The sequence below is a fragment of the Rattus norvegicus genome, chromosome 11, assembly GCF_036323735.1.
Source record: "Rattus norvegicus strain BN/NHsdMcwi chromosome 11, GRCr8, whole genome shotgun sequence".
In the NCBI taxonomy this organism is placed as follows: Eukaryota; Metazoa; Chordata; class Mammalia; order Rodentia; family Muridae; genus Rattus; species Rattus norvegicus.
In genome coordinates, this window is record NC_086029.1 from 81,609,975 (window position 1) to 81,633,276 (window position 23,302).

At 52.9% G+C, this 23,302-nt stretch overlaps 1 protein-coding gene and 1 long non-coding RNA gene across 26 annotated transcripts in view; one reads left to right on the top strand and one right to left on the bottom strand.

The window, feature by feature from the left end:
• The first annotated feature begins 888 nt into the window (after positions 1-888).
• On the top strand, positions 889-10,142 carry LOC120095667 (uncharacterized). Its single transcript, XR_005491381.2, has 2 exons — positions 889-1,123; positions 7,859-10,142. It is a non-coding gene; the product is annotated as an uncharacterized LOC120095667 (long non-coding RNA).
• Tnk2 (tyrosine kinase, non-receptor, 2) overlaps positions 9,821-23,302 on the bottom strand; it is a 39,280-nt gene continuing 25,798 nt past the window's right edge. For 3 of the 25 annotated variants that reach the window (XM_039088306.2, XM_039088307.1, XM_039088304.2), the window contains exons 6-16: positions 22,757-23,034; positions 22,155-22,281; positions 21,605-21,751; positions 21,424-21,518; positions 17,355-17,549; positions 15,135-15,226; positions 14,360-14,470; positions 12,424-13,772; positions 12,238-12,333; positions 11,956-12,083; positions 9,821-10,632 (exon numbers count right to left, since the gene is read on the bottom strand). In XM_039088306.2, the coding sequence (XP_038944234.1) occupies positions 10,626-10,632; positions 11,956-12,083; positions 12,238-12,333; positions 12,424-13,772; positions 14,360-14,470; positions 15,135-15,226; positions 17,355-17,549; positions 21,424-21,518; positions 21,605-21,751; positions 22,155-22,281; positions 22,757-23,034 (2,625 nt within the window). In that variant the 3' untranslated portion in view covers positions 9,821-10,625. 25 annotated transcript variants of the gene reach the window in all.

Below are 23,302 nucleotides of genomic sequence, written 5' to 3' on the forward strand. Positions count from 1 at the left end.
GCATGCTGCACAAAAGCCAGCAAAACACTCACTCAGGCACATAAAATAAAATAGATAAATCTTAAAATGCTAACAGTAATAAGTGAAGACTTTCAATGTCTTCACTGTCCTTCCTCAGTAGATAGGGATCCTTTGCTATGTCTTTACTGGGTCTGATTTTTGGCACTGATGTTCAAATTATTCGCTTGCGTTTCATTTTATTAAAAATTGTTCAGGTTAGGCTGGAGAGCTGGTCCAGTGGTTAAAAAATTGTTCAGGGCTGGAGAGATGGCTTAGCAGTTAAGAGCACTGACTGCTGTTCTAAAGGTCCTGAGTTCAATTCCCAGCAACCACATGGTGGCTCACAACCATCTGTAATGGGGATCCAATGCCCTCTTCTGGTGTGTCTGAAGACAGCTACTTATATACATAAAGTAAATCTTTAAAAAGATTATTCAATTAATCATGTCTGTGGATTAGGACGGAAGTCCCAAAACCTTCTGAAACGGCCTTAAACACACCTGTTTCTTTGTGCTACATGCTTATGAGGAACAGCGCTCACCGCACGGACGATTACAAACTCCAAGCAGCCGATGATCACTGAGAAACAGCAAAGACGCTGCGTTCTGTGGTCTCAAAGGAGCGGAGTGTGTGTGGCTGGTGCAATGTCTGATACTGCCCGAAAAACAGACCAGAGCACCCATCCCAGTGGAAAATTAACAACTACTGGGTGGTGGCACTTGGGAGGCAGAGTGAGTTCCAGGACAGCTAAAACTACCCAGAGAAACCCTGTATCCAAACAAAAACAAGACCCACAAATGGACAATTTAGAAGTGGAAAAAAATAAAACAGTCAAAATGACGATTTCACTGGCAAGGGGTGTGTAGGTTTGAAGGCCTGGGTGGGGGCTTTGTCCTGGCACTACAGTCTCTGAGCCTGGCTCTCCCTCTCTTACATCATACCCTCTGCTTGTAGAGCAGCACAAAAGGCCTCTGACTGGGAGAGGGAGAAACAGAAGTTAGCCACTGGCAGCACACCAGCCCTTCTTACCACCCCACCCCTTCAGGCTGAGGAATTAATGGTTCCATGACTTTAAAGACCAGAAGAGCTTGCACCCAAGGAGCAAAGATGGGACCCTGGCTCAGTAAGTCATCTATCTGTAAGTCAAGGCCTTTAGTGGGGGAAAGGGACGTGGGGCAACATGACAAGAGATGGGGAGCTGCCCCGAGAGCCTTCTCCCACCAGTTGATTTTAGACATGCACGCCAGATAACATACTAACCTCAGAGAGATGCTGGTTAAAGAGCAGCTGATTTAACACAGTTATGTTTGGCACTGAAAATAAAACAAGGAAAACAAGAACTACCTACAAATGACCAATAGCACAGGCTGTTTATGAGCACACGAGTGTACGCACACACACACACACACACACACACACACACACACGAAGATAGAAACAGCAGTTCAATAAACAATGGTTTGTATTCAAGGGTCAGAACTAGAAATAAGCTGAAGAACCTATTTTTCTGTTCTAGAAGCTTCTTAACGAAGGAAATGTTTTATTTGGGGTAAGGAGCCATCTTTTATTTCGGGGGAGTGGGGGTGGGCAGTAATCATCTTACTTTAATCCATCCTTGGTGTCTGGTCGCCGCCCCAACTCCTAGCACAATGCCAAGTGACAGCCGGAGCAGGGAGCTCACTTGGTGGGATTCATTTTTAGTGAGTTTATCAATGAATGCGTGGATAATAACATATTTGCATTTTAAAACTAATAGAGGAAGGAAGTAGAAATGAGAAGTGTTCCAAACGGGAGCGATGCGCTTGAGACAAGAAAAATAGACGCACACACTCTGCTATAGGCTGTGGTTAGACCGAACCTAATTATCAGACTGCCCACTCTGGGAGATCCAGGACCTCCCAGCTCTAACTTTCCCAAAGCTCAGGTTCGCCCCGTTTTGCCTGACAATGCTTTTCTACCTCCTCTAGGGGGCGCACCTCAGCAGTCCTCTGCTACTCCCGCATGAGCTTGGCCAGATTGAAGTTTGAGGTTCTCTGAGGTGAGGGAGGTGTGTAGTGGAGTCAGGAGGCCTGGACCCCCCTGGTGAGGGGATGCTCAGTGCTCCTAGTGGCCACCATAGGCTGTATCCCTTACATAGGATGACCTTATTCTAGGCCATAGAGGAAAGAGGAAGAAAGTTACAGCGGAGGACATGGGGACTGAGGAGGGATGAAATCAAATAGAGAAAATCTCCAGTCTACACCCTTCACAGCACCTAGGATTAAGATCCAGATCTTCTCTCTAGAACTGCAGGGGTGCTTCTGCGTGTCCCCGTGTCCCTGTGTCCCGGCTGGCTGTTCTAACACCCTCATCTCTGAGGATCCGTTCATTCCGAGATTATGGTGTCCAGGTTTCTGTCCCTACACACCTCATTGGAGCTCTCGACTAGGCATAACTCAAGATTCGCGTGCATGGAGATTTCCCCTCATTTGCCATGAGCCGGGAAGAGCTGGGGAGCCCCCACCACCCCGGAGGAAGATCACAGCTAGACAGAACCACTAGGAAGGGAATAGTGCCTGTGTGGGACAGGCAGCCGAAGCTTAGAGGAGCAGTGAGGAAGATGACAGGGAAGGTAGCATTTTTAGAGAACGAAAAGCCCTGCTGGAGGGTGAGGAGGAGGGGCAGACAATGGGTAGGTTGGTAACACTCCACTCGGAAGGGAAAATGTGGACAGAAAGTGCTGGTGTGGGGAGAGAGCTGGGCCTGCCACTCACACTGGACAGAAGGAGAGAGATGAGAGTCCTGGCCAGGAGGTCCACAAGGCTTACAAGGACAGCAAACGGTCTGAGGAAAAGAACAGGCAAAGAACTTAGTCAATGTTTCTGTGGGGATGTGACTAATAGCTGCTTCCTGGGGAGCCAGAGCCACAGTGTGATGCCACTCACCTGCAGACAGTAATCCACCTGGCAGGGAGGAGGAGGAGGAGGAGGGATGCTTGTGTACTGCGGGCACGTGTGTGAAATTACCCTGTGGCCCAGCAACCCTGCGACTAGGCACATACCCCATGGAGTTGAAAGAAGAAGCCTTGAAACTAGTACCCTCGTGCCCACGGCAGCATTGCACTCGCCAGCCACAGAGATATGGCAGAGAAATGTAGCATATACATTCGGGGGGGGGGGTATAATTCAGCCTTTAAAGGAAGGGAATTCTGACCCAAGCTATTACGTAGGTTTTTGCTTCCTTGGGGCGGAGTGGGGAGGGGCAGGGGGAGGAGTCGTTGAGAAGGGTGGTCTCACTGTGCAGCTCTGGCTGTCCCAGTACTCTCTATGTAGACCAGGCTGGCCTCAAACTCAAGAGTTCGAACTCACCTGCCTCTGCCTTCTGAGTGCTGGGATTAAAAGCATGTGCCAGCCTGCCTGGCTTGTGCTAGCTAGTTTTTTATGACAATTTGACACATCTTAGAGTCATTTGGGAAGAGAGAGCCTCAGTTGAGAAAATGCCCCTATGCAATTGGCTGGTAGGCAAGCCTGTCTGGCCTTCACTTTACTAATGAATGACGTAAGTGGGCCCAGCTCACTGTGAGTGCTGCCTCCCCCGGGCTGCTGATCCTGGGGTGTGTAAAAAAGCAAGCTGGGGGGTTGGGGATTTGGCTCAGTGGTAGAGCGCTTACCTAGGAAGCGCAAGGTCCTGGGTTCGGTCCCCAGCCCCGGGGGAAAAAAAAAAAAAAAGAGAAAAGCAAGCTGGGCAAGTCAGGAAATAGTGTCTCTCCATGGCTTCTGCATCTTCCCTTCATGGGGACTGGGATTGGAACTGTAAACTGAGTTAACCCTTTCCTCCACAGATCCCTTTTAGTGCTGGTGTTTTATAGTAGCAATAGAAACACTAAGACAGCCTTTAAGGAGACACTAACCCAAGGGAGGATGGATACGCCATGACTCTACTTATAACAACGTGCTTAATGTAGAAAAAAAAATCCTAGGTACAGAAAGCAAATCAGGGGCCACCAGGGCCTGAGGACATTGGGAGCTAATGGTAGAGCTGGAGTTTTGCATTGAACTGAACAAATTCAAGTGATAACAATGGTAAATCCTTACCCACATGTCCCTAATCTCGGCCCTTGGGAGGCTGATGCAGGAGAATAGAGTCATCAGGGATACACATAGGACATTTAAACAACTCTCCCTGCCTCAGCAACCTGAGTCAGTGGGGCTGCAGGCTTTATTTATTTATTATCTATGAGTAAGTACACTGTAGCTATTCTCAGACACACCAGAAGAGGACACCAGATCCCATTACAGACGGTTGTGAGCCACCATGTGGCTGCTGGGATTTGAACTCATGACCTCTGAGGGAGCAGTCAGTGCTCTCAACCATTGAGCCAACTCTCCAGCCTGGGTTTAGATTCTTAAATGGTTTGCAGGAAATGACTTCAACTTAGCCCTCCTCCGCTCTCAAATTTAACTCAAATGTGTAGTGTCTCAATTTACCGATAGGTGGCGCTGTTGACACAAAAGTGCAAGTGCTCGGGTTCTGAAGGTCGGCTTCAAGTATCATTCAAGTAATCCTTGATGTATCCAAATATAAGGCCCTGGGAGCAAAGGCACTACCTAATACTACCACTACTTACGAAAGCAGGCAGACCTGCTTCAGAGACGTTTTAGAAGCGGAATACATTTAAGGAAAGACCTCACCATTTGAGCCTGCGGCAGCTAGCAACCCCCGGACAGCTTTTGAGAACTGCTGTATCCAGGAGCCAGAGGAGCCTTTCTCCAAGCTCAAAGTTCCGCAAAAGCTAAACTGTTTCAGATTAAAAACACCCTTTGCGGGGTTGGGGATTTAGCTCAGCGGTAGAGCGCTTGACTAGCGAGTGCAAGGCCCTGGGTTTGGTCCCCAGCTCCGAAAAAAAGAAAAAAAAACAAAAAACAAACAAACAAAAAACACCCTTTGCGGGGTTGGGGATTTAGCTCAGTGGTAGAGCGCTTGCCTAGCAAGCGCAAGGCCCTGAGTTCGGTCCCCAGCTCCGGAAAAAAAGAAAAGAAAAACAAAAACAAAAACACCCTTTGCCTCCAAAGTGCAAGGGAGCCCGTGCTAGATTTTTGTTAACTCTGGCCACACTGGCTACTGTTAAGTGGATCGATCCAGCCTAAGGAGAGCTTCCTCCACCTCCATCTACAGAACGAAAGGAACCCAGCATTCAGAATGCAGGCCTGTTAGTCACCAGGACATGAGAACCATTCTTCGACCTCCCAAACAGTAAGAGAATGGGCTCTGGAGCAAGCCAGTCCCACTAGCAGCTAACCACTGAAACACTGCCACCCCTGTCACTTTCCTGGCATTTTTCTTATCTAGCAAGGCAGCAGAATCCTTCTGGGGAGCCACCGCCCTGGGTACACAGTGACACAGAGCATTTGCCATTTTGCCATGATGGTGATGTCACTCTTTCCTAGGGGCACAGACTGTCTCTTCAGCTTGTGTTCTGTCAACAGGGCTGACAGATTGCCCAACAAATCCTGAGTTTATTCCCAGCTTGGTAAACCCGAATCAGCTTCTGCTATGCACAGTGACATCGCAAGAGCTGGCAGGTTGAGCCAGCAAAAACCAGCAGGAAGGCCTGGAGTCTAGGAAACACAAGCAAGAACAGTGCACTGCTTTCCTGATTCCAACACACACACACACACACACACACACACACACACACCACACAACAGACACACACACACACACACCCCACAGACACACACACACACACCACACACCACACACCACACACAAACACACCCCACAGACACACACACCCCACAGACACGCACCACAGACACACACACACACACACACACACACACACACACACACACACAGAGTCCTACCCCTGCAAAAGCCTTCTGAAATACATTCTCTGCAACAGATTCTTACATGTTGGCCGCTCACACAGCATTGGGGTTTTTTTGTTTGTTTGTTTGTTTGTTTTAAGTCTTATTTTTTTTTTCTTTTCTATTTTTCGGAGCTGGGGACCGAACCCAGGGCCTTGCGCTTGCTAGGCAAGCGCTCTACCACTGAGCTAAATCCCCAACCCCTTTTTAAGTCTTCTTAAATGGAGTTAAAAATTGATCTGTAAGATATCTCTGAGTGTAACAAAAACCAAAACCAAACAACAACAAAATCATTCTGTTGCCAAAAGCTGGGTGAGGTGGGTGGGGCTTGCTCGTGTGTTAAGGCCGAATGAGAGCAGGGCAGAGACTGGGGCAGAGGGCCTGGTGTTTGATGTTAAGCTACTGATGTGAAGGAACTGGTAGCTTCGTAGTGGGTGGCCTGTGCACTAGACGTCATGTTCTCTCAGCCTTACTGAGCTCTAGTGCCCACAGCTATCCTCTCCGATAAAGCCTCTCTTCCCTTCCAGAGAATCAGAAGGCTAGACGGCGCTGGTTCCATTATCTTATGTGTCTGGAGGTTTTACCCGCAACCTTCGTCCGTGTGCCATGTGTCTCCCTCATGCCCACAGAGGCCAGAAGAGAATCAGATGCCCTAGAACTGGAGTTACAGATGGTAGAGTTGTCACGCGGTCGCTTAGAACTGAACCCCGGTCCTCTGGACGAGCAGCTAGCGCTCTTTTTGAAATGCTGCCATCTTTCAAGCCCTCTCCTTCTTTTAAAGATTTTGTTTACTTATTAAGAGTCTCACTAGGGGGGCTGGGGATTTAGCTCAGTGGTAGAGCGCTTGCCTAGGAAGCGCAAGGCCCTGGGTTCGGTCCCCAGCTCCGAAAAAAAAAGAACAAAAAAAAAAAAAAAAAAAAAAAAGAGTCTCACTAGGGGTTTGGGGATTTAGCTCAGTGGTAGAGCGCTTGCCTAGGAAGCACAAGGCCCTGGGTTCGGTCCCCAGCTCCGAAAAAAAGAACCAAATAAATAAATAAATAAATAAATAAATAAAATAAAATAAAAAATAAAAAAAAAAAGAGTCTCACTAGGTACCCTGGACCGACCTGGACCTTAAGCTGTAGCCTGGGCTGGGCTCAAACTCACCTGCCTCTGCCTCCAGATCACTGAGAGGTGCGTGCCACCAGGCCCACTTATCCTTTTAGATTACGCCTGTCTGTGTGTGGGCGGACACAGGAGTGCAGTGCCTGGGGAGGCCAGAAGTGTCTCAGAACCACTGGAGCTGGAGTCACAAGCGGTTGTGTGTGGCACGGGGAGCCTAACTCAGATCCTCAGCAAGACCAGCATAAATTCTTGACTCACTGCACGGGCTCTCCGGTTCGGGTTAAACGGCTTTTTTTTTTTTTTTTTTTTTTTTTTTTTTTTTTTTTTTTTTTTTGAGATGAAGAACATCTGAGGGGGAAAAAAAGACTCCAGGCCTAACAGAGCTTATTTTTTCCCCATTTATGATATGACAACCATTTAGAGTTTAAAAAATGGATTTTTTTTTTTTTTAAGAAACAAGTCTCCTCCATTCCAAGGTAAGGGATCTAGAAAATGAACTGAACTTTAGATTCTAGGCATCTGAACTAGAATATATCTTTTCATAATTCTTTATGGCATCATAAAGCAATTAATAATTAGGATTTGCATGGCAAAAGGACCACACACATTGCATAGTGTGACATGGGCTTCCTAAGATCCAAGGTCTGAGGCAGCTTTCTCATTTATGGGAAGGTACCTACACTCCCTCCCCTAACACACACACACACACACACACACACACACACACACACACGCACTCACGCACACATACACACACACCATCATATACAGACACACTCATGCATACACACACCACACATGTACACTGTATACACAGACAATCACACACAGGCACACTCACACATTCTCTCTCTCTCTCTCTCTCTCTCTCTCTCTCTCTCTCTCTCTCCCCCTCCTGTGCACAGGCACTGCCCACTTGCCACCATTTCCTCTCTTCAGAGGGCGAAGAGCAGTCAGTCAGCCTGGGAAGACATCCGCCCGAAGTGTGCAGCTGCTGTTTCAGGACTGTGCAGGACCATGCCAACTGGGCACAGGCCACCAGAACCTTTAACTGCAGCTTGGTTGGCTCTGAAGGCTCCATCCCTCAGAGCTTCTGTGCTTCTAGCCCACTGGAGCACCTGAGTGACCCAGCACGCCCTGGGTGTTTCTGCGGGGTTGTTTTTAAATAGTGTCTAGTCATGTAAGCAGTCCTTGAATTCGGCCTTCACTGGCGGCACCACGCCTCCCTCCAACAGCTTTAAGGATCCCAGCTGTCTACGTTCTGTGATTTATCTCTCTTTCTAAAGTTTATATCATCAGTGGGATTCAAAAGGGCTTCCTGGATCTAGTAGCTTCCTAAAACTCGGCAAGAAACTAATTAATAATCTTACATTTTAAAAGAACCAAGGGGGCTGGGGATTTAGCTCAGTGGTAGAGTGCTTACCTAGCAAGCGCAAGGCCCTGGGTTCGGTCTCCAGCTCCAAAAAAAAAGAAAAGAAAAAATAAATAAAAAGAACCAAGGATATTAATAAGTAATTCATACAGAAAGGGAACATGAGTGACTTGACTGGTTTTCTGGGTGTGTGTGTGTGTGTGTGTGTGTGTGTGTGTGTGTGTGTGTGTCTAGGCACATGTGAAGTCAGAGGACAATTTTGGGAGTCAGTCCTCTCCTTCCACTGTGGATTCCAGGACTTGAACTCAGGTTATCAGGCCTGCACAGTAAACGCTGTAACTACTGAGTCATCTAACTGGCCCCTTTTGTTTGTCTTTCAGACAGGCTGTCATGATGAAGCCCAGCCCAGGCTGATGTGGAACCTCCTGCCTCCGCTCCCTGAGTGCTGAGATTAGACAGGCATGGGCACCTCTGCCTTTAGCCTGCTTCTTATTCACTTACTTTACACTGGTGCCGAGGGTTCGAATCCAGGTTCCATGCTTGTGCAGAGGGCACTGCTACCACTGCAATGTCTCATCCAGCTCAAATTACTTTTAAAAAAAAATACGATTATGCGTATGGATATTTTGCTTGCACATATGTATGGGCACTGCATGTGTGTGGCGGTCACAGAAGTCAGGTGTCAGAACAAATGGAATTACAGATGATCGTGAGCTGCTACGTAGGTGTCAAGAGCAGTAAACAGTTTCAACCACTGAGCCCCACAACTTTCCCTTTGGCAGTCTACGTACTCACGAGAGACATGCAAACAAAAAACTCCCACCATGAGTTGCCAGCAGGAAAGTCTGGGAGGGGCCAGGGCACTGCTTACCACATGCTGACCAACTCTCACAGTCTCCATTATGGTCCCAGAGCTCAATACCCACAATGCCTCACCAGTCTTGCCAGGGAGAACAGCCACACCCAGATTACTGCCACAGTGGCTGTAACTGCTAAGGACGGCAAAGAGCCAAACCAAAATTCTATGAAAGTTTCCAAAAATGCTTGTTTTTTTTTTTTTTTTAAAAGGGGACACACAGGAACAAAGGCAGAGAGGATGAGGGGAGGGGGCAGGCAGCTGAGGTGGATGCCATGCTGTGTACTCTCCTGTACCTTCTGAATTCACAACCATGTAAATACATTATTCAGAGAAACAAAATACAAATGACTGTAGCTACTGAAGTCTTGGGTGAGATCTGCTTCTGGTCTAGCTCCAACTGACTGAGCTACTAGGCTGTCTCCTGAAGTGTGTCCTACTCTACAGAAGCTGGCAGAGACTGTGACAGTCCCAGACCAGATGAAGCAAGTTGAGCCAGCTCTGTAAGGGTACAGGCATAGGCTGTCCCGGTCTGCACTTCCTTACTCTGCATATAGGTGGTGACAGACGGTTGCTCTCTCTGAGCGGTGGTACCCTGAGAGTGGAGGGCACAGCCAAGGATCAGGCAGGCACAGGAAGTGACGTAAAATAGAAACAGACTTTATTTCTCTGGAAGAAGCAGATATCCATGGCTGGGACAGCAGCTTTGGCAACAGAGGCGATGGGAACACATCAAATGGACACAGGGGAGGAACAGGCATCAAACAGGACAAGTACTGGTGCCGCTGGGGTCTCCCTCCACACCCGGGGCCTGGGGCCCTGGTCCCTGCCAGAGAAGATCCTGGCGCCTCTTCTGTTTCTGAGCCACTTCAGGCTGTTTACAGCTACAAGATCTAAGACCAGCCAAGCCCGAGTTCACAGTGAAGCCACAGGTCACATTCTGTCCAACACTCCACATTCCTACAGGGGTTCCCTGGAAAGGGGCCTGGTCCTGAGGAGGGCCTGTTGGGTGCTGGCCCACCCTTCTGTGTGGCCAACACATCCTTCTTGTCCAAGTCAAGCCTGGCTTCCTCTCAGTCTAATCCCCCAGGGAAAGCCTGGGGCACACTCTAGCCACCAGCCCAGCCTTGGTCTGGGGCCAAAGGCAGGTCACACACAGGGCCTGCCAGGCAGCTTCCTGTCTTGCCTTCACAAGGCTTGGAACTTCCCACCTCTTGGTTGGGGCACTGAGGGCTGAACCAAGGTGTGCAGAACAGCGCTGGGTGGGTGAGCGAGGTGGGCAAGGTGAGGCTCCCAGCCTCCTGCTGCCTGGGTCTCACTGTCCACTGGGAGCCGCAGGCAGTTGTGGGTCCTCCAGGCCTGAGGCAGGGCATCTCCCCACCCTTGTCCCACAGACAGGTTCAAGAGGTTCTCTTAGGGCAGACCATTGCTCTCCAGTCAACCATCAGCGTCTGAAAGACAGGAAATAACCAAAAAGTTCATCCATCAATATCCATCAACAGCCACCAATGGGAAATCCAAGGTCACCATAGGGAGGTACTGCCTTTAGGCACCATGCGATGTATTAAAAAAAAGTTTTAGGGGTTGGGGATTTAGCTCAGTGGTAGAGCGCTTGCCTAGGAAGCGCAAGGCCCTGGGTTCGGTCCTCAGCTCCGGAAAGGGGAAAAAAAAAAAAAAAACTTCAAAAAAAAGTTTTAGGCAATAATTTTAGAACCTATTCTAAAGTATCTTTTTTGATTAACTATGACTTAATAGTACTACAGATTAGGGACAGCCACCAGCAGACACTAGAGCTAAGTCAGCGTGCTGAAGGCCACGGCCCTCTCCCACTGTGTCCCTCATTGCTGCTGACCAGTGCACAAGTGTGTGCCACAAGAGCAGCACAGACTGGCAGGCCCTGGGTGCCCGCCACCCGGCGCCCAGCCACACTGCTTCCTCCTGAGAGGGTACTGACCTCACCCCTGCCTGATTCGCCACCTTTGGGCTTGGTAAATGTTTCAATTAATATTAATCTGTATGCTTTATTTTGTAAGTGTGTACATACATAAACCTTTAGTAAACATGAAATGAGATTCTCTTCTTCGGCTGTTTACTCCTTTGAAAAGCATGAGAACTAACACGTAAGCAAAGGTGTGGGGTGAGCGTGAGCATCTGTGTGAGACGCAGGCATGCATGTGCCACACACGTGTGTAGGAATCGGGGGACCTCGCCTTTCTTCTTGAGACCAGGTCTGTTTTTCTCAACCGGACGCCAGGCTAGCTGCCCTAAACCCGTCCTGCCTCGCACCTTGCCCGTGAGGGCAGTGGATTACAAAGGTGCAAGCCATGCATCCGGCTTCTACGTGGGTTCCGAGGACTCAAACTCAGGCTCCATGCTCGCATCCCATTGGCTGAGCCACCACCCTCCTCCCCAGCACCAACTGGCACTTTAAACGGAAATGTGACAACAGAGGTATATATATTTTTTTTGTGTAAATGGCTGCTCCGTGACCACCACCTGGGCAGCTGGAGAGGAGCTAAGGATGCTGGCCTCCTTTACCCAAGGGCCCCAGTTGCCTCTTTGGTTCATCAATTCCTGAGAAAAACCAAGTGTCTATAGGTAGGAGGGTTCTTTTCCAGCCGAACCACCTGCCTCTGGGGCCCTGTACCTGCCCTCTCCTCCCAGCTGGGGACTCCCTGGCTACATGTGGCCTTTCAGAGATAAGTAGGCGTTTCCCACAGTGGTGACAGCTCTCCTGGGAGAGGGAGGTGGGCCACAGTGTGTAACTTGCTCACTTGTGGTGGGCAGGGCCACAGGACCCCAGAAGGTGACAGCCGGCTTGCTCTAGGTTCCAGTCGAACATCTCTAGCACTTTGTGGCACTCCACCCGTGGCCGAAGACCCAGCCCAAAGAGCTGCTCCACCTGAGGGGCAGAGGGTGATGTTGCCATGAGACACACTGGAGCCAAGGGTATCAGAATAGATGGGGCACAGGGTCCAGAGCCAGAGGATAGGGTCGGGGACAGCAGAACCAGTTTTCAGGCCCCGAATGGCAGGGCAGGCAGGAAGTGGTGGTACCTTCAGATACTGGGCAGCCCTCTGAATACTCCAGCTGTGGCTCCTCAGGGCCGCCTGGCACTCCTCTGTGGTCACCCCATGCACCATGGCCTGCAGCTGGGCACACCCACCCATCAGCACCACTGGGGCCCATTCCTCTGGGTCCCTCAGAACCTGCCCTCACCTCGAGGAGGGTCTGGCACTCACCATCTGGACTTTGTCTGCTGGCCGGGCAGCCTCTTGCCCATCCCCTGGGCAGCCCCTCTGCGGCAGCCGTGCACTGGCCCTCAGGGATGGTGGCTGCGCCCCTGGGTTGCTGTTATTGGTGGAGAAGTTGGCCTTTGGGTCTGGGGCAGCCTGAGGCATAGGTCGGACGGTGGCAGTGGGGGCGGCAGGGGCTGGAGTGCTAGGCGGGGGCAGCAGTGGGGGAACGGGCAGGGCGGCCGGCTCCTCGGGGCTCTGGGCCTCCCTCAGGAAGCGCTGGTAGCGCTCGAGGTAGGGAGGGCGCTCTGGCAGCAGGTAATAGTGGGTGCTGCTGACCTTCCTGCCATCACGGACAATGGGCAGGATGCAGGGGCCAGCCCGTGGGCCAGGAGCCTGGATCACTTGTGGAGTGGCGTACTTAGGGTCTGAGGCAAAGCTCTGGGTGGTGGGCATGGTCTTTCCAGGTGAGCTCGAGAGCCGATGCGGTAGTGGGGAGCTGCCAGGTGGTACTAGGGGGCTTGGGGTCCTCGACCCTTGAGGAGACAGGGGTTCCCGGGGAGGCACTCGGGGAGGGGAGGAGGGTCCAGGCCACCGACTTGCCTCTTCCTCACCTAAGGGAGCTGGAGATAGTCCCACACGTGGACGTGTGGGCCGAGGGGGAATAGGTACCCGGGGTGGCACCTGGGGCTTGTCATCACCTCCTGGGGTAGGGGACGGGGTCAGCTGGCCAGTGGGGACCTGTAGCTGCCGCATACACTCCTGCTGCAGTGCCTGGAAAATCTCTGCAGTCTGGGCTGAGCTGGGTGGCTGGCCTCCACCCTGCGGTGGCAGGAACAGGTTATCCTCCAGGGCAGGGGGCAGCTGGGCCTGCTCAGGTACAAACGCATAATTGGTCTCGCCTTGGCTAGGCCCGGTAGGGAGGCCTGCACTCACTAGGGTGCTGTTGATAGAGCACACCTCGAAGTCATCCTCATCTTGGGCCACATCATCGTAGGCAGGGGGCGGGGGCAGCGGGCGAGCGTCCCAGTCCACCACAGGTGTAGGATGTAAAGGTCGTGGCAGTGCCCGTGTGGGGCTCTGTGGTGGTGTCTTGTCCAGCAGGGAGCAGGCATCCATGGCCAACTGTGCCAAGGAAGGTGCACAGGGCCGTGGGGTTGGGGCTACAGGCTCCTCGCCGAAGTCGATGAGTGTGACCTCACCCCCACTGCTGCGGCCTGCCTTGGTGCCTGGCACCCGGGCTGAGGGCTTTGCCAGCCAGAGCCCTCGGGGCAGGGCTGGCTTCCTCAGGCCAAGTCTCTTGAAGTCGCTGGACAGGGGGTCTGGGTCCTCACTCACAGGGTCATATGTTGGCTCTGTGGTAAAAAGGGAGATCCCAACAGAGAGATGGCGTCAGATATGAATGGGGAACAGGGAGGTAAATGTGTGAGAGAAAGAAAGCCAAGTGTCCCCACCAACTATGCCCTGCCAAGTCCCCTCTAGGTGAGCCTGCTGCCAAGAGCATACCTGACCTTACTTAAACAGGACAGAACCCTCTCTGCCTTCAGACCTCAATGTGGGCCGGAGAGACCCCCCAATCCTGCCTAAGCTAGAGCAGGCAGCACCCACTTACACCTGTCTCTGAGGTCCATTCCTAACACAAGAGCCCTGCTCTCTGCTCCTGGTTAGTAACCCCTCCCCTCCCCTCTATTGTGGCACACTATTACAGCAGACACGGGCCAACAGCAGCTTTCCTCAGAGGACAGAGCTCCTGATAGCTGCCACCACATCCCAGACATGACCTCTCCAGTGAGGCTGGCCCAGGCACAGCAGAGCAAGGTCAAGCCAGGCTTTGAGGGAGAGCTGAGGAAGGAAGGCATGCCAGGCTGGGTTAGCAGCAAGAGCAAGCTCACAGCACACACCCGCTTCCCCTTCCACACAGCCAGCCTCCGGGGCTCTGTACCTTCCAGGAGAGGAGAGAGAGGAGAGAGAGGGCGGGGGCCAAGGCATCCTGAACAGCCCCACTTACTGTGAGTGAAGATGGCAGGCTGAGGTGGGCGAGGTGGAGGCTCCCCTGTAAGAAAGGCCATGCGGACAGGGGAGGCAGAGAAGAAGGATGGCCAAGCAAGGCAGGGGTGAGGTGGGGAGGTAAGAGCCAGACAGAGGGAAGGGTTTAGATGGAGAAAGGGAGGGAGAAAGAGGGAGAAGGGAGAGGGAAGGAGAGAGAGATGCACAGGAGTGAGCAAATGCACAACCCAACGGAAGATGGGAGGGATGGGGAGGCGGGACGGAACAACTGTGTTCCAAAATGACAGGCACAGGATCTGGGGGTGGGGGGACCCGTGGCACTACTGGCTGAGATGGAGCCCAAAGTGGGGTACGAGGTGTTGGCTTGGGAGAGAAGAGCATGACTGGGGGAAGTAAGGGAAGCCAGGATCTGAAGAGCCTGGTGAAGAGGGAGGGAGAGAGGGAGGGAGGGAGGGAGGGAGGGAGGGAGGGAGGGAGGGAGGGAGGGAGGCAGGCAGGGAGGGAGGGAGGGAGGGAGGGAGGAGGAAGCTGAGGCTACAGGGCCAGGGCAAGACCAACCCAAGGATCCCCTCCTCAGCGGATACAGCCGCCTCTCTGCTCTTACCCCACGCCTAGCCAGAGCCAGGGACTCAGCTGTCCCACCTGCTGCCCTGACCCGACAGCAGAACAGCAGGCCTAGGGTGGCCACCAAGGAACAGAAGGGCTCTTACTTTTCATCCGTCCTAAATGCTGGGTGGGTCGCGAGGTGCTCAGTTCCACACTCAGCAGGTCAGGGGGGTCCATGGGGTTTCCCAGGTACAGTCTGTGAGAGAGAACCAGGAGAACCAGGTCAGGAGGTGATGCAGACGTCTATCGCAGACACACACACACACACACACACACACACACCCCTACAATGAAAAGACTACGATGTTTCTCAGAGGAGGCTGAGTGGCAGACCTGAGTCACAAGGCCCCCAGATCCCTGGGGCTATACAGATCCTAATCCCTACCATGGGGAAAGTGTCCGAACCGGGCCGGGAAGCCTTTGCCTTCCCGGGCTCTAGTACATTGATTACAAGGACTGACAGCACCCAGCCAATGACAGGCGCCTACCTGCTGGCATACTCTTCTACAGACCCTCCCTGGAGACTGGACATCTGCTGTTAGCCCCTAGAAGGGTAGGCAGGAGGCGGCTTCTCGCTGAGGCACAGGAATGGAGGGCGATGAGCTGTGCAGCACGCCCCTGACCCACCCCACCCCAGCTCCTGTGCTGTCGGGTACCTGGGATCTGGGACCTAAGTCACCAAGGCTGATTAAAGCCTGGAAGAATGAGGTTGGGCTGGCTCAGGCACAGCGGAGGTGGGATAGAGGGTGCAGGCCTATCTGCAAGGGCCTCCCCTGCCCTCCACCTACTTTCACAGGCCTTACCTGGTTCCTGGGAGGCAGAGGCCTGATGTTCTGCATGTGGGGCATAGGAGAACAAAGGCCTGTTCTACGATAGTCTCAGGAGGAGGCAGCTGGAGAAGGGGCTACCGAGTATGGCGGGCGAGCAGGAGAGCTGACAGGCTAACTAGGATGGACAGAGTGCCGACAAGAGCCTGCCTCTAGCTCCCAGATCACTCCAGTGGTCTGTCTTCACCAAAAGGAGGCCAGGGATCCCTCCCAGACAGTGCACGCTGGGCACAGGGCAGGGGCAGCTGCTCTCTAAGTTCCCTCCAGGTCTGCTCCCAGTTCTGGGAAGTAAGCTCACTCCTGCCTGGACCTGTTCACAAGATGAGAGCTGACCTCATGCTCAGGGCTCTAAACTCTGGAACCCCCTGAAGAAGATGCAGGTGTCCAGAGAGAACTGCTACCCAAGTGTCTCCTCTGGAGGGCGGGAAGGGGGGCACTTTTTAGCAAGCAAGAATGAGTTGTTCATCCTTGGGTTTCCTCAGCAAGGTTTTACTTCAGTGGAAACTGCATAGATGTGCAGGGCTGTACTGGTGAGAATACAATGCCGTGGGCCCAGCAAGGACTGCCCTGGCCTCCCCACGCCCAGGGCATCCTCAGCAATTAAGACACTTAGGGCCTTTCTCTGGCACCTACACTTTGTCCCAAGCCACATCCATGCCCTGCTCTTGTCTAGTATGTGAGTTTCTGGAACAAAAGCAGCTGAGAGAGACAAGGCTCAGGCGTAGGCACAGGAGCCTGGTGAGACTGAGAAGCTGCAGTGCAGATAGAGGGAGAGAGAGAGGCAGACAGATCTCTGCTAACCCACACCTCCCTAGACACCTGCATGTCTATGCTAAGGTGAAAGCTGCCACAGACTGTGTTGGGAGGCAGCCACAGTGAAAAGAGCAGAGGGCATACACAGTGGCGTAGAAGAAACAACACAGTAAGGGAATATACGTATGTGGCTTGGGTGCCACACCAAGGAAGGATCCTGAGGACAAATGAGAAGCCCAGGGATGGGAAAAGTTCGTATCTATGTCTGTTACTGGCACCCTGACTCTAGAGAAAAGCAGCTACGGCAGGAAGAACCGTGTGCATGTGCAGGGACGGAGGACTGGCATCTGCAGAGGCAAGGGTTAGGAGACCGGAGTTTGTGTAAGCTTTAAGATGCAGTATGGTGACTGCAGGTGTCCCCAGCCAAGGGACAAAGGTTACCTCACTGCCCAACAGCTTCCCACTCTAGGAAAAACTGAGACCCAAAGCTTCCATGATGGACCCACTCGATGGAAAAGCCAATAAGACAAGGCCTTAACTATTCCTGGCACCCCAGCTTGGGAAGTGACTTGGGGGTGGCTTTTGGCAGCTGCTCCTGGTGCTGCCTGCTTTGAGAGCACTTTAAATCAGAGTACACTTACAGCCTTGACCCCATCAGTAACAGACAGCCCCATCTTTGCAGCCTATGAGAGCTTGTGTGCAGTGTGCAGAGCGGTTATCAGTCCCAGGACTCTAGATACTCACTCATCGATCCTGTCAGGGAACCCCCAGCAGTGGCGGGGGTCACTGTCGCCATGCCCTGTGTGAATGAAGCTATTCTGTAGAGGCTGGCTGATGTCCTGGGCTGACAGGCCAGCCACAGAGGTCACCACATTTCGAGGGAAGGGTCCCACACACAGCGTCCGTGTGTTCTGACCACGCCACCAGTAGTTCTCAGCCCTGTGTGACAGAGATATCATGGTGAATACCAGGTATGGGGAACGGAAGTGACCCCAGAACCTTCTCATACTAAGGTCCCTGCTCATGGCACCTGACTACCTTGGCAGGTGAAGCACTCGAGATAAGATCTCAAGACCAGTCTATTCCCCCAACAGCAGCACCATAACCTGCCACTCCCTGAAGAGGGCCGGGCTGTTTGCTCAGCCTAAGCTTCTCTGGGTAAGTCAGCAGCTTTCCCTACAGTCTACAAATAAGGAAACAAGGAGCCAGAACGATTGCAGCTGGCCCAGTACTCAGGTCAACTAAGCCTGTAAAACCAGGGCTCTCACAAAGCACCTGTTTCCTTCCAGCCACTAGATTTACTCCTCAGCAGGGTTCTAGGAATTTTAAGGGATACAGTAGCAGCCAAAGGGAGTCCTGAGGTTAGGACCAGGCCTCCAGTTACTACCCAGCCCTCGGATGAAGATCTTCAACATGTAGGAACACACACAAACCTTTTCTTCTGTGGGGCTTTGCACCACCTGAGGGCAGAGCTGTGGTGATGCAGGCCCGCAATCCTCCCCATCTTCTCAGGATGAGGCCTATTCTTGCCTTACGGTAAGGGGTCCAGAAGGGAAACTCAGAATTCCCAGCAGGGTGGACCATGAAGACCTCAGTCTGCACTCTGCAGGCCTGGACCTGACCCAGAGTAAGCCCGAGCTGAAGCCCACACAGCAAGTGAGCAAGTGGGAAAGAATACAGCTCTCTGGACACTCCGCACGCCCTGACCTGCATCTGCTGCTCACACTTGACGACATGGGCAGACTCTGGGACAGCCATGCTGCTGGGAACACAGCCACCCCACACTGCCTGTCTCCTCCTCACCTTCATACCGTCTGTCCCAGAGACGGAGACCTCCTGGGAAACACAGCCACACCAGAGGAGCTGGGGAGGTGCTGTGTACTGCCACAGCTGCCTTCTGGTCCCCAAGGCTGCCTGCCGGTCCACCACAGACATAGCCACCCTGTGATTACTCCCTGCCTTTAGGGTAGGAAGGGCAGGGAAGGAAGGAAGGAGAAAGGACAACACCCTGAGAAGGGAAAGTCTCATCTGAAAATAGCTGATCCACTCCAAGGAGAGACAGAGGGACCTCAGCACACAAACAGAGCTGTCCATGAAAAGCACAGGGCAGTAACGCCTGCTCCACGCCCCAGGCTGTCCTCCCAGCACCAGCAGCTCCTCAGAAAGGCAGCCTCACCTCCCTGGGCGCTGGCCTGGACTCTACTCTGCCCACCTCCTGAGGTACTCATTTACTCCAAGATGCAGAGAGGTTACCCAAACATTCTGTTCACCACACATAACCCTACCTTGTCCCTTCGAGGGCACTGACTCAATGCCTTCCACCCCTCCTACCACAGGAAGTGGAGGCGCCAGGCCAGGCCAAGAACCTGCCAATGGATTTCAAAACCTCTGCCCCCACTCAATACCACTCTGGAAAACCACACGAAGGGGCTGTCAGTCACCTTGCCCTCCACATAAGGCCCTCAGGAGAGGCCAGTCATCACTTGGATCTTCAAGTCGTTTTTTATTTTTTAGGTTTTTGTTTTTCTGTGGACAGGGTCTCTCTATGTAATCCTAGCTGTCCTGGAATTCATCTTGTTCATCAGGCTGGCTTCAAACTCACAGAAGTCTTGCTGTTTCTGCCTTCCAAGGGCTGGAATTAAAGGCATTGTGCCACCATGTCTTGGCATACCTCCCAATCTAGACAGAGCCCCTTAGATCCAGTTCATGGGAAACCTAGGGGTCCTCTATCTGCCCTTAACCCTAGGACTGAGCTTGTAGACTGAGCCTTCAGAGTCTGGGACTACCGAGCCATAGAGTTGGGACCAGGGAATATACTAAAGACAGTTTCGAAAAGAGAAAACACAAGGCCCCGAGATGAGAGATAAGGAAGCCAAGAGCCAGAGAAGAGAGTCCCACACAAACCCAATCCAACAAGACACTCACTGCCTTTGCACCTGGAGACATGGAGACAGGCAGGCAAACAAACATAGCAATCCGGGGGTGAGAAGGTGGAGGAAGCTCTAGTAACCACAGACACACAGGCCCACTCCCAAGGGCTCAGAGGCCGCTGGGGCTCGTGTCTCTCACCTCCCACCTCCTGAGCAGTTCTAGGGACCAAGTAAGAGCTGGCACCTCAGAGGAAGGCGTTCTAGAAGCTGAACCATCCGCTGTGGCAGTATTAGCTGCTGAAGCCAACAGGAGCCTGGGGCGGAAGGGCAGGACAGGGTGCACCCAGGACAACCTCCCAGGAAGAGCCACTCCCCTGGCTCCTCCTGCAGCTGGCTTTGCACTCAGTGACCCAGGGCACTACTTCTAGAGACACACAGGAAGTCTCTGAGTTGCCCCCAGGGAACATAGGCTCCAAGTGGAGCAGGAAATGGGACTGGTAAAGACTTGGGGCCAGAGGAGCACAGGACGGAATTGGATCCAGGGTTTTCTGGCTCCTGTATGTAGGAATGGCTACAGGTCAGCTTCTGGCTTTAAGTCTCTGCTAGGAACCTCCAGGGAGGTCTCCCACCCACCCCCACTCTTCTATCTCAGGCTGTTTCCAGAGTATGGTGTCTGTGTCCCACACCCCTTCCTCCCCCCTCAGGTCCAGACCCACATGTCGCTCCTTCCTGCTCCCATGCCTTACCTAACAATTCTCTTCTTTCTCCTATCTCCTCCAACTCCCATTCTCAGTGACCTGCTAGAACATCACTCTTGTTCCACAAATGGAATGTGAGCCCAACAGGAGAGCAAGCCCTGGCCTGCGGCAATGGACAGGAGCCACCAAGGGTACAGGTAAATCCAAGATTCCCAGGGCCCATTCCACTGACTCAGGCAGAGACTCGCCCCACTGCCCAACCTCAGCAACGCACAGATATACTAAAGGCCCCTGTGGGCTTCCTGACCCTGTTCTGAGTCAGAGGAGGGGAGTACAGGGAATCCCCCTCTGCCTAACTTTTCTTCCTGGTCCTCAACACTCATCCACCGTCCCAAAGCAGAGATGCCCTGTCCCTACCAGTTCCTCAGACATTCTGGGGAATCAGAAGACTGAAGGGAAGGACAGCAGAGGGTGAGGCCAGGGCAAGTGCTGGGTCTAGAAATGGGGGATGCAGGTAGGAAACTGATTCAAGGGATGCTGCTGGGAAGCTAAGAGTTTCAGGCTGGCCACGCACACAGCAGTCCTTACCAGAAAAGGCTGGGAAAGGAGTGGGGTGGGAGGTCTGGGAGTGGGTGGAGAGGGTCCCATGACTAGGATACCCTGGGAGGTTCAACAGGAGGGATGGAAAGTTGCTCGAAGGATGAAGCAGAGCAGGGTGAGGGTGGCAGGGGTCTGAACGGCACCAAGGGACATGGTCAGACTCCTTCCTATGCATGGGACGAGGCAGCTCACACTCGCAGCCCCAGTACTTGAGAGATAAAGGCAGGAGGTAAGGAGTTTAAGGCCTCCTGAGCTACAGAAGAACTTCTCTCAAGAACTTGGGGTAGTGGTGCTGGGGGAATCCTACGCTGGAGACTCCAGAGGAGGAGAATCGGAAACACTGAGCAATTCTACACTGGTCTCCAATTCTGAGGCCAAGCTGGGCCGCAGCCTCATCTTCAGCACAGGGCTCTGGAGCCCTAATATGCACACAGCGAGGGCCAGAGCCCAGGAGCAAAGGGCAGTGAAGCTGAGGCTAGGCAGGGGCTATCCCACCAAAGCAGCCCTCAGCAGTGTGAGGCCTGTCGCCTCCGACACTGCCCACTCCTGCCTGCATGCTGCCATGGGACTCCTGGAGGCAGAAGAGGTCTGCGTACCTCTCCAATCCCTGTCCTTGACCGGATCCCAGTGTAGCCCACAGCCTACCTTCCCTCAATGACAGTAATGACGTCGTTCATCTGGATGTGCAGCTTGTCCGGCTCCTCGAAGTCCTGAAGGGCCCGCATGTCTGTAGGCTGAGCCTGGGGGCAGAAACAGATCAGCCAGGACTGAGCCTCGGGCTGCCCCACCTGCGCACTCCCCCACCCTGGGCAGATCTGCCCCTCACCTCCAGCAGGAAGTCCCGAAGGGCCACAAATGTGGGTCTGTCCTCTGGCTTGTGGGCCCAGCACTGGACCATGACATTGTAGATGTCTTGGGGGCAGTCCTCAGGCCGGGGCAGGCGCTCCCCTTCCTTGTCAATCTTATGCAGGATCTGCCAGCCAGGGCGGTGCAGAGGTTAGGGGGGCAGAGCATCCGCCTCTCACTCCTTACTTTCCCTCTGACCTGTCCTGCAGCTAAAGACGCTGCCTGCCATGCCTGCCCACCATGAAGAAGTGCTGCTCCTACAAAAGGCTCTGGCCCCAGAGCCCCAGACCTTTACTCCAGCCCTAGCCCTGCCCGGGACTCGTCTCTCACCCATGTGCTCCACCCCCATGCTGTCCTGGGACATTCTGGGTTTCCCTTCTCTTTTGTTAAGCTCTCAGAGATCCCATGTCAACATGCGAGATGGGAGTCTACCAGAAAAGAACCAGTACCAACAGGGTCAGTTTGGGAACCAGGAACGGATTACTCCCGCCCACCCTATGGGGAAGAACCTACCCCTTAGACCCTCTTACCTGGCTGCCATTGAGGCCAATCCAGGGCTCCTGGCCATACGTAAACATCTCCCACAGTGTGACCCCAAACATCCAGGTGTCACTGGCATGGGAGAAAGTCCGTGTCTTCAGGCTCTCAGGGGCACACCTGGCAGAAGATGAGGGTCAAAGGGAAGGCTTCTTTGGGGCCTCTCCTCGTTAACCCTTTAGCTACCTCTAGCACTAGGAGACTCCATGATCTCAGCAAAGGATCAGCCCAACCAGGACCCAAGGCAGGCCAGGCACCACCATGGATATCACCAGTCACTGCCAACAAGATATGGCACAATCTATTCCAGCCTGCCACCAGCTCTACACAGAAGAGCCTACTGACCACTCTTGCCTGGCTACTTGCCATACATTTTAAACTTAACAGCAGGTCTTCTAGGAAGCCTTTTAATGCCCCACCACATACATGCCCTTTGGATTCCTGTGCCTTCCAGTAACCCTAGAGAATTCCTTGGGTGGATGTGCAAACATGTAAGTCCTTATGAAAGGCACCCAGGCCCAGAAATGGTAAGGACAGGCCAAGGCAGACAGTCCTGTGGTGGGTAACAGAGCCCCAAGCAACACTTGCCCCTCACCAGGCAAAGGGCACCTTGCGATGTTCTTGCATGACATAGTGGTCATCATTCTGGGGCAGAGCTCGCATCAGTCCAAAGTCCCCAATCTTGACCAGGTCACGGGTGGCCAAAAGCAGATTTCGAGCAGCCAGGTCTCGGTGAATGAAGCGCTTGGACTCCAGGTAGCCCATGCCCTCAGCCACCTGCACGGCATAGCGACTCAGCGTCCCCAAGAGGAAATGACCTTGGTGTTTACGTAGCCGGTCCAACAAGGATCCCAGAGGGGCCAGCTCTGTCACCTGAGGCAAACAGAAGGCAGAGAGGATAAATCGGGTAGATCTCTGCCATTCTCTGAGATGCAAAGTTTCCAGTGTCTTCCTGCAGGTTTGCCATAGCTATATTCAATGCTCGTCTTTGGCCTTCCTGTTGAGCGCTACCATAGAACATTCAAGGCCTATCCTGTCCCTTCAGCCACCTCACAAACCTAAGCCTCAGAATAAAGCTCTCCAAAGGGGCCCAGGCAAGGAACTCCAAAGATCAACTCAAGTCAAGGGCCAGCCACTCCTA